The sequence below is a fragment of the Leptonychotes weddellii genome, chromosome 7 (genome assembly GCF_054177405.1).
Source record: "Leptonychotes weddellii isolate Sample4059 chromosome 7, ASM5417740v2, whole genome shotgun sequence".
Lineage (NCBI taxonomy): Eukaryota > Metazoa > Chordata > Mammalia > Carnivora > Phocidae > Leptonychotes > Leptonychotes weddellii.
The window spans coordinates 24,816,761-24,829,365 of NC_138375.1; the positions used below are offsets into that span (position 1 = coordinate 24,816,761).

Here is a 12,605-nt window from a genome sequence, read left to right on the forward strand (position 1 = left end):
TTTTTTTTTTAAAGATTTTATTTATTTATTTGAGACAGAGAGAATGAGAGAGAGAGAGCACATGAGAGGGGGGAGGGTCAGAGGCAGAAGCAGGCTCCCTGCCGAGCAGGGAGCCCGATGCGGGACTCGATCCAGGGACTCCAGGATCATGACCTGAGCCGAAGGCAGTCGCTTAACCAACTGAGCCACCCAGGCACCCTAACTTTTTAAGATTCCTTTTGATGCTTGGTTTCAAATTAGTACCACTTAGCAGAGGGATAGAGGTGGATGAGAAGAATTTGCTTCTAGATTCTCAGTAGAGCACTGACATTAAAAGTATATATTAAACATCTGTTTTATCTCATCTTGTGGATGGCCATGGAATTTTTGGTATGGAATGTAGCACTGGGTAGAATGGTTTTATGGGAGAAAATACAAGGACGATCCCCATGAACGGGTTTAGGAGAGGAAGGTGATAGCACCTTGAAAGCCAAGCTTTCTGGAAGAAACATGGTACGGCCCGTTGTGCATATCAGAACTACTTACAAGTATTACCAGCCGCCTGACCCAGAACTAGAGAGCTCAGTCACATTAGCATCACCTCCTTATGAGCGCTGGCCAGCAGTCTGGGATGTCATTTCAGAATCTGGATTCCTGGGTTAGAGCAAGGACAAATTGAGATCCTTCTTGTCCCCCACTTTTAGCATACTTGGGAGAATTTTAAGAGTAAACTCTTACTTTTCTCTCATTTCCCAACCAATGGTCTATGTTCTCCGCCAGTTTCTTCCTCAGGTTTGCTCCTGCCTTCCCGATTTGTTCTGAACTGTTCTCTTGGCTCGGATTCTAAGGCCAATATGTATAGCACCCATCCGTTTCCTTCCTGCTGCTTACTGTGAACCCCATCTGCAGCACAGACAGGTTGAATGGTGGTGTGGATTATTTATTAAATCTTTGTGTGTGGGTAGCTGTGTTCTTTCCACCTTATCTGTTCTAACAGGAGAGTAACTTTGGGCCTGCAATGAGGAGAAACTAAATGAAAGAGAAGAATTTTAGATCTCAAGGGATGTGCCATTGACCTTGTCCTCCAGAGGGTGGGGGGGAGGGGCTCTTTCTTGCTGTGTCCTCTAGAAACTGAACTCCCTAAATATCCACATGTAACTAATTTCAGGGAATCCCTACAACCAGATTTTTCTCTACCCGAGTTCAGGGCCTTAGCGGCACTGAAAAGGAAAATCCTTTCATGTGGCCTTTCTTTGCTTAAGTACTTTCAGTCATATCCTCTGAGGTTTAATATCCTTTTGATCTTCCCAATCCAGTTTTAAGTTGGTCAGTTTAAATTAGGGAAGGACTTAAAGACAACACTAATAATGTGGCTTTGGGATAATGTAGATAGGAACCATTGGTCCTGAATGTACTTTGATGAATTTTTTGTTTTGTTTTGGCTTGTTAAATGCTGTCTGAGGGAAATAAACTTCACTCTGTTTCTTGGTGTTTGCTACGTTTCGTTCTTAGGTAAAGCTTCCTATTCTACCAACAAATGCTTGTGCTTGAGGCAGTATATGTATTGTGTTCTTCTGCAATAGAAAGCCTGATTTGTCATTGAAGATAAAACCTAATGTCGGGGCGCCTGGGTGGCTCAGTTGGTTGGGCGACTGCCTTCGGCTCGGGTCATGATCCCGGAGTCCTGGGATCGAGTCCTGCGTCGGGCTCCCTGCTTGGCGGGGAGTCTGCTTCTCCCTCTGACCTTCCTCCCTCTCATGCTCTCTGTCTCTCATTCTCTTTCTCAAATGAATAAATAGAATCTTTAAAAAAAAAAAAAAAAAACCTAATGTCATCGTTGTGAGTGTACTGATAGTTGAAGAAGTGTGGGTGACATTGGCGTAGACACATTCTTAACTTATTAAAAATATTTAGAGAGCTGCTTTGTTCTATATGATAGCCTCTAGCTACTGGCTCTGGAAGTCTAAAATTAACAATTCGATTCCTTAGTCATACAAGCCACATTTCTAGTGCTCAGTAGCCGTATGTGGCTAATGTGATAATGACCATTTGGGCCAGATAATTCTTTGCTAGGGTGTGGGTGGGGGTGTGGAGCTGTCCTATGCATTGCAGAATGTTTAGCAGCACCCCTTACCCCACCTACTAGAGGCCAGGAGCATCTAGTCACAACAATCAAAAATGTCTGTAGAGACTGCCAAATGTCCGCTGAGGAACAAAATCATCCCTGGGTGAGGATAACTTGCCTAGTTTGTCCAGTGCAGATATAAAACATTTCCATGAACAAAGACAATACTGTTCTAGAATAATCTCCGGCAAAGTTTGGTTGGGGGACATTTTATAGATTAAGCATTTTTGAGCTTTAGAGGAATCAGAGTAGTCATCTGGTCCAAAGCCTCGGGAAACTGAGGCGCTTGAGAGGTTTGGGTGACTTAAGGTCCACAGCATGGAAGTATCAATCTAGACTGCTAGATTTCTGGCTCATGCAGCCTAGAGGACAGACTTCTGATTTTCATTTCAACCTATCTCCTCATTCCTGTGTTCTCGCACTCAGTGATGGCTCTGGGGAGGAGGGAGTCCTAAGAAATGGGAGTGGTCTTGTCCTGAGCCTCAAAGCAAATTTCTTACCTTAACCCTGTGCACCTCTATTTTACTCCTGCATGGCCTGTGGCTTTCTCTAAGGCCCTGCCTCTAGGCTGCAGTTGGAGGGGTGCCTGGGACATCTTGTAGACCCACCTTTGTGTATCAGAAGGTGGAGCCCTATTGGGTTTCCCAGTTCCATCAGTGCAGAGAGTTTGGGAACACGCTCCTCGGGCTGTGGAAGGTTGTAGTCCTGTAAAATTTCCCTCTTGTTAACTGTTAAATTGCCAGTGTCTCTGTCAGCTTCCATGCAGTGGTCCATGGCCAAGCCTTTAAAATGAAATGCCCGGCGGTTTTTAATCTTCAGAGGTCTCAAGGAAGCAGAGAGCCCTGCAGAAAGTTTTGGGGAGGGAGAAGGAATCTTTCTAAGGGTGTTGGTATCCACAGCGGGAGGGGCCAGAAAGTGGGCTTAGCTAGGAGAGGTCTGGAGGGCAGGCAGGCCTGCAGAGTGACCCAGGGGCCCCAGGATGTGCCCCAGGATCTTTTCTCCCTCAATTAATCCTGTATACCTCTCCATGACTCTTCTTCAATCGCTGATTTTATTCCCTTCTCTGTTCCAAAACCTTCAGTGGCTCACTGCTGCCTTTTCACATGCGAAACTTCTTGGCCTTCTACTCAGGGCCCATTTGCTCTTGCATGGAGACCTCCTCTTTTCCTTTGTAAGAGTAAAAACCAATTTTTATGCACATGAAAGTGCATATTGTGCACTGTGACTGTGACTGTGGTTCACAGAATGATTCTGTCGGGCTGGGGGTAGGCAGTGGTGGAGGCTTTGCTCAAAGCTGTTTGATGTTTAATAGCTCGCTCGGGAAGAAGTTTTGTTTCTGATGATACTTTGTTGAGTCGGTAGCCCGGACAACTCAAAAATCAAAAATTTATGCAGCTCAAAAGTCAGGGCCCAGGGAACAGGCCAGAAAGAGTGGCAGTGAAAGCAAGCGAAGAGTTGTGTGTAAATAAAACCTCAAGTCACCTTGAGCTCTGGGCCAGTTTGGTTCTGTAACACTGTGGGCCCAGTGAGCTGTGGCCCAGGTCAAAGGCCAGTATCCTGAGGAGCCAGCTGTCAGAGTTTAGCTGGAAACAAGCTAATGTGTAAACTTGCCTCGAAGTCTTTTCAAGTGGCTTCATTTTCCCAGCTTCACTGAAAAGAAGTGACTTTATTTCAGAGTTTGCTGACCAGCTGCTGTTCCATTGAACTGTTGATGTTTTCCTTTGGGAAACCGGTCTTCTTGAGTGTCTCCATGGTGAAGGGGAAGGTATCTGATTTGGGGGCAGGTTTTGATTTTAGTGACGGGAGGGTGGAGCCCGGGAGGACCGGGGTCCTGCTGGTCAGTGTGACTGTGGCCACTGTTGTTCACTAGCTCTGCATCTCCCCTTTGCTCCACAGACCAACGAGTGGAACAAGAATGATGACCGGCTGCTACAGGCTGTGGAGAATGGAGATGCGGAGAAGGTGGCCTCCCTGCTGGGCAAGAAGGGGGCTAGTGCCACCAAGCAGGACAGCGAGGGCAAGACCGCGTAAGCTAAAAAGATTGGTTTCTAACTGGAGTGATTCTGGCTTCTCGAGAGTGTTCTCTGGAGTCCTTGGGATCCACAAGGGGAACTTCACAAATGCCTTGAAGGAGACTTTGTGAAATTACTGTCCTCCCCCATTCCTACCCCTCACGTTAAGATGTGTAAGAGGATATTTTCATCTGGTTCCTGTCTCTTCAAGTTCCAAATTGCACACTGACCTTTACCTTGGGTGGCTATATTTGTTTTTAGGTGTAAGCGAAGATTACACCAGAGACGAAATAGCACCAGGATTGCAACCAGTTGATAGGTAGGAAAGGAATTCTGTCCTACATTCGAAACAGCATAAAAGAGGGTAATTTTTTTCATAACCCTCAAACCTTACTATTTATATTGTTATTTTTTTTAAAACCCCTTCCTTAATGTAGATCAGTAATTACATGAATAGCGTGAATTTTGCATTATAATTTGCCATTTGTGGTACTCTTGCCCGCCATAATTAGAATTATAGATTTGAGTGTGTGTGTGTGTGTGTTTGTATCTGTATCCATCCTTACTCTGGTCATATTGTAGAGAGATCATTGACTTTGTAGCTAAATAGACTTCTAATCTGGACTTCATCACTTACGAATTATGTAGTCTTTTTTTTTTTTTCAAGATTTTATTTATTTATTTGACAGAGAGAGATACAGCGAGAGAGGGAACACAAGCAGGGGGAGTGGCAGAGGGAGAAGCAGGCTTCCTGCTGAGCAGGGAGCCCGATGCGGGGCTCAATCCCAGTACCCTGGGATCATGACCTGAGCCGAAGGCAGACGCTTAAAGACTGAGCCACCCAGGCGCCCCGAATTGTGTAGTCTTTGAATCTTAATTTATTCCATTTAAATTGGAGATGATAATATTTAACCACGAGTATAGTTATGAATATAAAACAAGATCCTGACTTTGGTTAGGCGCCTCCAGAAGCAGGTTCTGAGATAAAGATTTGAGTGTGAGCTGTTTCTCTAGCCAGTGTTCCCAGGAGCACGCAGGAAAGGCCTGAACCCACGTGGTTTGTTACTGATGGGCTACTGCTGTGGGCGGTTGGAACCCAGTCTCGCTAAGACCTCTGGGAGTCTCTTTAGACTCAGAGGAGGGGTTGGCCAACTCTGGCCCGCAGTCTGTCTTTGTAAATAAAGTTTCAGTGGGATGGAGCCAAATCCATTTATTTACAGTAGCCTTGGCTACTTCTGCACTGCAAAGGCAGATTTGAGGAGTTGAGGCAAAGACTATGGCTTACAAATCCTAACATATTAACTCTCTGGCCTCTTGCAGAACTGGTTTTCTTACCCCAGGTTTAAAGTATGCCTCAAAGTTATCTGACCCAAGGGGTAAGGAAACTGGGGTATCTGTTCCTAATCACTTGTCCCTCCAAGGTTGAGTGCTGCTCCCAGGGCCCATAATGCTCATGGGCAGAACAGGTCCAAGAGGTTATGAAAGGGGCACCTGTAGCTATAGATAGCATAGGTAAAGAGCTCGCAGTGGCCCCCAGTAGGTACTTGATAAATCCAGTTCCCTTTCCTTCTTATCCTAAACGAGTGGTTCTTAGTCCTGGCAGCTCCTGCCTGAGAATCACCTGGGGTATTTAAAAACATATTGATGCCAGGCGCACTCCAGATGTTCAGAAACATTTTGTCTATGCAGAGGCCCAGGAATCAATACTTTTATTATCTTTTTATTTATTTATGTATTTGTTTATTTTTAGATTTTATTATTTGACAGAGAGAGAGCACAAGCAGGGGGAGCAGCAGAGGGAGAGGGAGAAACAGACTCCCCGCTGAGCAAGGAGCTGGATTCGGGCCTCGATCCCAGGACCCTGGGATCATGACCTGAGCCAAAGGCAGATGCTTAACCAACTGAGCCACCCAGGTGCCCCGGGAATCCATATTTTTTAAAGCATCCCACGTAGGTTCGACCAGAGAGAACCATCATCTAGAAACTGGATCGACTCTAGGTTGATTGATTGATAGATAGTGAGAATAAAGGGCAAATTTTCAGGACAAGATTGAGCATCACATTTTAGCAAATTCTGTCAATGAAACCCTCTTCCTGGAACCCACTGAATCCCATAGCATAGACACTAGTTCTATTGTTTGGGGAGCCACAAGATAGCCTACAGAGCTATGCTCTGTCTAGGGAGCAGGCTAGTTCATATGCAAGGGGAAGAGGGAAGTGTTCTCACTCAGATTAGAGTCTGGTCCTCTAGGGGCCGGGCTGGTCCTCTCCGCCAAAGCCCCCAGGTTGAGCTCCCCACCATCAGCCTCTTTGACATCCCAACTTTGCAGAGGCCGGTCTCTCGGGTGTGGAGTCCAGGGCCATAATCCTGGTGGATTCTGACATGGGAGGCAGATGTCTAATATCAGGTGGGCTTTAGTTGTTGCCTAATAATCGTGTTGAGTGAGTTGCCTACCCAACCTTATATAATTCTTAGTTCTTAACTGTCTTGCAGTCTAGATTGTAATTTCCTTGACAAAGGGACTGTTACCTTCTAGCTCATCCCTATAATTAAATCATCTAGCCCACTGCTCAGCTTATAGATACTCAAAAAATATTTTTCGAATGCATTAATTACCCTTTTCCCAGGATGCCGCACTTGGAGTTGGTGCTTTCTGAGCCACAGTGGCAGAGACCATGCTCCTAAACCTGCCATGAGATTTTTGGTGGGGGACTGCTTCTTGTCCCACTCTAGAGCTCTCTGGGCTCCTGCTGCTCGCAGCTCAGCTTGGCAGATGCCTGCACAAGACAGCCTTTTACAGCCCTCCCAGAGAGGTGGGAGCTAGATACCTCCGATAGTTTTGTCCAAGACAACCCTCACTAAAAAGAAGATGGAAAACTTAGGTCAGCAGCTTAGCCACAATTGTGATCACCTTAATAAATTTGTACCTTTTGTTAATAAGATATTTATTATGGGTGGAGTAGATGGCCAGGCAGTTAATGTCTCTCTCTTTTGTTGTGGGAAAATATATATAACATCAACCTTACCATGTTAACCACTTTCAAGTACACATTTCATTGACATTAAGTACATTTGCCGTGTTGCGCAACCGTCATCATTTAGTTCCAGAAATTTTTCATCATCCCAAAAGGAAACCTTGTACTCCCTAAGCAGTGACCCTTCTCAGCCTACCTCCCCTCCCCCTGGCAACCACTAATCTGCTTTCTGTCTCTGTGAATTTGCCTATTCTGGATATTTAATATAAATGGAATCATACTGCTGGGCCCCTTGTCTGTGTTGTTGGGTTTTTTTTTTTTTTTCACCGAGTGTAAGGTTTTTAAAGTTCATCCTTGCTGTAGCACGGATCAGTTCTTCATTCTGTTATCTTTTCATGGCAGAAATGCATACAGCAATTATACCAAAATCACCCCCTCCACTTGGCAGATGGTAAAACCAAGGCTCACGTGATCTAGCTCTCCCTGAATTAACTCCAGAACCAGTTCTACCCTTGGCCTTTGTACTTACAAGTCTGCCATTTTTTGCTTTGATGACTCCTGTGTAGAAGGTTAGAGGAACTATGAAAAAAAAGGAAGAGAAGGTCATTATTTTTTCAGGGGAAGATTTTTCATAAATAATCATCTGTTAACATTTAATTTTTCTGCTTAGAATATTCCTTATGATGATTAAAGTTATTAAGTGATAACTGTAAGGATTTAATTGTCAGAGGCACCGTGGAGTTAATCTATCTGGCTGCATAGTTTCATTCAAATCTAGTAGTTTTGGTATTCAGAATAAGGGGTGCTGTGGGGTTGGACACCATGGCCCCTGCCTCTTTGGTATCATGGAATCATGCAAGGCCCAGAGCTCTGTTGTTAACAGGAGCCCCAAGCAGTGCTGTCCCCCTGGCTCCTGTCCTCTCACTCTGGAGGTCTGCACTTCCATATTTGGGTTAGTCTAATCTGTGCTTTCCTGCCCGAGTGTAGCTGTGTCTCCCTCCCATTTGAAGATTTTTCTCAAGCTGTGGAGACTTTTCCTTTGTCCTTTCCCATTCTCTCCACGTGCATCGGTTGGTTGCAAACTAGTAACTTCCTCAGAGCCGTCCTGAGTCTGTGACAGAGCAAGGTAGCGCGTCCCCTCTGCTGAAGCTTTTGGCTACACCAGCCCCATGGAGCTTGCAGGCCCAGCATTTGTTTGTGGACTTGTACAGAGTGGTTGGCAGTTGTCTCTAAAGGGTAAGGCCAGTCACACACTCAGTTAGGTCCTTGCCTCATTCTCTGCCTACTCGTTTGGGTTTACTCTTTGACTTATCGACCTCCCTGTCAAATTAGGCTGGAGGCCTCTTTTCTAGCAAGCTCTTGTACTAACCCACTTTGTAATTCTGTTCGGTAATGGACAGCGTTTCTCTCTTGCCTGACAACTGCAGTCCTGATTTGGGCTCTCCGGGCCCTCCCACTGGCCCTGCCATTACTTCATCGAATGTTTTCTTGCCCTGCCTTCTCCTGGAGGCTGGGCTGTTGGCTCCCTGCTCTCCCCTCATGTTTGCCCAGGTTTGGTGTCTAGTCCAGAAGACCTCCTCTCTGATGTTCTCAGTCCTTTTAAAAATTTTCTTGTCTTTGAAATACCAGCATCTTGATTTACAACTTGATATGTTGTTCTTGTTCCTTCAGTACAATAACAGAAAAGTCTGTACAGCTTTAAAAAAACTTTTGTTTTCTGAAAGGCTTGAATCCCTTATAACACAGCAAGCTCCCTGAATACAAGGATCACGTGATTTTTGTTGTTGTGTTGGGGTCTCCCACAGTTTCAGGCAGAGAAGAGGCATTCAGTCAGTATTTGCGGATGTGCCTTTTCGGCATGACAGTTATGGAGAAAACACTCTTTGTTAGTGATACCTCATGGGGAAATTAATTAGGAGTGGATTAACTTGGGGTTCAAGAGGAAAATATCCTGGTGAACGTCACAACCTGACGCTTCTCTTTTCCCCGCTTCCAGTGCAATCTAAAGAGAGAAATACTCAGCCTTTACTACCTAGAGAACCAGATGACCCAGAAAAATCCCAAGAATGAAGTGGCAAAGGCCACCATCTTGGTGGACATTCTCTAGAAGCCTCCATAACCCAAGGTCAATAACCAGAAGGGTGGTTTGGTAATTCTTCAGACTTTTAGTTTCTTTCTGCCACATTTCCTTTAGGGAAAGATAAGAAACTTTGTCTGAAAATTTTCTGCCTCTTAAACTGATCAGAGAGGGGTTAAAAAAAAATTTAAAGCAATTGAATGGAATTCATTTAGAAAGAAGTAAAAGAAGGGTGCTGTCTGGGGTCAGAAGAGAACAAAATAGAGCAAGGCAGAGAATTATAGCTGCAGCCTGTGTTTATGGGGTCAAGCTTGGCTTCCCTTGACCCATCTGTTCTCTTTCCATGGTGGAGGTGAGGATGTGGAAGGATATCATTGCCCTAAAACCTCTTACCATAGAACAGTCTAATTGTTTCCAGATGCTTTCCCCTACATTTAGATGTGCATTTAATTAAAGTTATGTATGTTTGCCTTAGGAACAACCAGACTAAATAAAATCACTGCTGGGACTGTAGTATTTGAAGAAATACCACCCAGGCATGTGTGTATAGACATTTTATGTATGTGTGTATATGTATGTGTGTGTGTGTGTGTGTATATATATATATATATATGTATGTATATATATGTATGGAATGCATACATAGTCCACATTTCAGAAACCTGATCTTTTTATTTTGAAAGCAAAAACTTGTGCTAGTATTTTTAGATGACTCCATGGAGCTTAAATATAAAATAGGGGAGGTAGTCTTTGAATTCTGCAAATCAGTACAATAAAGGGCTTCTGTGTCTGGAGGCTGGTTGCACTTTTTTCCTGTTTTCTCAGAGTAGGGATATAGCAGTTCCGTCTTAGAAATCAAGTCAGGCTGTCTGGGCTGCTTTCTCCAGCTCTCACAGGGCTGCCAAACCAATTTACCTAAAATTATACTATGTACTTGATGTGTAACCACAGCCTCCTTCCCTGGGAAATTACCTTCCAGGCAGAATCACCCTATGTCTTTCAAAAAACCTGTTGGTATTTGACAGAGGGATAAACTGAAGGATTTAATTGCTCTATTGTATATCCACTTTGCTTTCGGTCACATAGATTTTTGAAGGTGATAAAACCTGTGTTCCTACCTTGCAACTGTGCCCAATTGTTTGTTTAATTAATCTACCAGTTGGGAGGTACTCCCTTCCCTGCATGTAAAATGTTCCAAACTCTTGTAAGCATATACAAAAGAAGAAGGAAATAGGGCCTTAGCCCACAAAATGCATAGCATCTAGCTGAGAAGACAAGACCAGTGCAAGCGCTGGAGGATGATTAAGTGCCAAACTATAAAATACTAACTGTAAGGGGTTCAAGCTGGGGAGAGATGGTGCATCACCGGAGTAGCCAAGAACTGCTTCCTGCCTGAGGTGTGATGTCAGGTGGTCTTGAAAAGTGGACGGGGCAGATTGGGGTTGGTATGGGGGGCAAGGAGGACAGTGTAGGTGTTGATCATAGCATGAATAGAGCCTATCCCACATTGGAAAAGAAAAGCGATAACACCACAGTTACGGTTTCCTTCCCTTCTCCAAGAGCTTATTGGAGTTTCAGGTCAGTGGTTCTCAACTTCAGTCCCATTAGAATCACCTGGACAGCTTTGAAAATGCTGGCGTCACCCTCAGAGACACCTATGTAATTGGTGTGGGGTTTGGTAGGTATGAGGTTTTTCAAAGCACCCAGGTGACTTGAATGGCCGGCCAAACTGAGAACTCCTGTATTTGACATTCCACAGTGAGACCCCAGGTTCCCGACAGGCTTTACCCAGTGAGGGGTTCCAGGGACCGCAGCATGCACACATGTACATATATGTATATATAATCCTTATGCACAAAATAAAATGGCAAATTTGGGCTTAAGGTAAATTACGTTAAAGTAACATAAGACATCGGGTTTTTAAAGAGAAATAGTGTTGTATGTTAAAGCTGAGCAGATCTTATTGCAAAATTGTACTTTAGAAGGAAGACTTGAAACTACAGTCGTACAAATTGATGAGAATAAGCAATTTTGGAATTTAGATTTGGAAATTAAGAACTACATTGACGGGGCGCCTGGCTGGCTCAGTTGGTGGAGAATATGACTCTTGATGTCAGGATTTTTGAGGTCGAGCCCCATGTTGGATGTAGAGATTACTTAACAATCTTAAAAAAACAAAAAAAAAACAACATTGATCAAGAATGGGTGGGATCACAGAATTTTTCAGTTTAAAACTTTTCAAAGCTGGGTTCAGGGTATTGAGAATGAAGGACTTTAGACACACAGATGGGTCATTGTGACTCAAGGTTGAGGCAGTCTGGCTTTACCCTTCCCTCCAGTTCTCTGGCCATGTCCTCCTTTGGCTGGACCAACCCCCACTCACAGAGATCAGGAGAGCCTGGGAAATATGGTTCTGTGTGATAGAGAGCAGAGCAGGCACATGGGCAGGGATCTCAGTGCATGCTGTGACTTCCACCCATTCTAAACCCGATGGGGGGGGGAAGGGAGGGACAGGGCACCTGGAGCAGAAGGCTTTCACACTGATAGCAGCCTGGCAGCTTACAGGTTGAGGCCCGTAAGAGCACTTAGCATGTGTTTGGCCTTGAGAAACACTTGTGCTTTCTCACCTGGGGCCCTGAAATTCACACCTTCCAAAATTCCACCACCACCGCTCATCCACCAAAGTCTTGGTACCATTCAAGGCCCAGTTTTATGAAGCCTTTCCTGATTTCCAAAGTGGCTGAGCTTGCTCTGGCTGTTGGATTTGATGGGTCTTGGTTACCTATGTACTTAGCTTATCGCTATTATTAGACTATTAGGATTAGAGCTCGATCTTACCCAATTAATAAAGGAGTTGCTATTAATCATGTTAATATTGCATGTCCCACCACCGGGCTAGGGGCTTTTACATGTGTCATTCATTCAACGAACAGTTCATTCATTCACCCATTTTAAAGACCATGTCAATTTCCCATAGATTTTTCTCCTAGGGTGCTCTCAGTCACCCTGGAGTAATTTATGAGAGGAAAGTGTGTGTCAGAAAGCTTCAGGAATTAGTGCAAATCACCCCCATTCTGTGGCTCTAGGTTCTAGAGTCTGGGGGTCTTTCATGAATACAAGAGACAGATCATTGTCCTCATGGAGATTTCATAATGCCCAAGTGCTATTTCCAGACCACATTTATGAAACCAAACAATCCTGAAGGAAAAGAGCCAATACTCAGCTTAAATGTCATGGGGTTTCTTAGCTCTGAGTATGTGGTCTTTCATCTCAGCATTCCCCACCGCCTCCCCACCCTGTCCCCAGGAGAGCTCTGTCCCCGAAGCGGCACTGCTGATTGTAGGCACTTAAAGGACAGTAATCCTATTTTTACACCCTTTATTTTCTTTATGCCAATCACCTTTTATTGTATCTATCTGAAACATTTAACGGGAGA

General features: G+C 44.5%; 1 protein-coding gene and 1 long non-coding RNA gene across 9 annotated transcripts in view; both read left to right on the forward strand.

Annotated features, from left to right (window-relative positions):
• The window catches only part of RAI14 (retinoic acid induced 14), a 138,024-nt gene that overhangs the window by 79,349 nt on the left and 46,070 nt on the right, over nucleotides 1-12,605 (forward strand). For 5 of the 8 annotated variants that reach the window (XM_081825972.1, XM_081825971.1, XM_081825974.1 and 2 more), the window contains 2 exons: nucleotides 3,780-3,869; nucleotides 4,001-4,131. In XM_081825972.1, coding sequence (XP_081682098.1) covers nucleotides 3,780-3,869; nucleotides 4,001-4,131 — 221 coding nt within the window. The remainder of the gene's footprint in view (nucleotides 1-3,779; nucleotides 3,870-4,000; nucleotides 4,132-12,605) is intronic. The other 3 variants (XM_081825975.1, XM_081825977.1, XM_081825976.1) reach the window with 1 other exon arrangement.
• On the forward strand, nucleotides 4,138-9,980 carry LOC145722548 (uncharacterized). The gene is made up of 2 exons (XR_014146880.1): nucleotides 4,138-8,804; nucleotides 8,839-9,980. It is a non-coding gene; the product is annotated as an uncharacterized LOC145722548 (long non-coding RNA).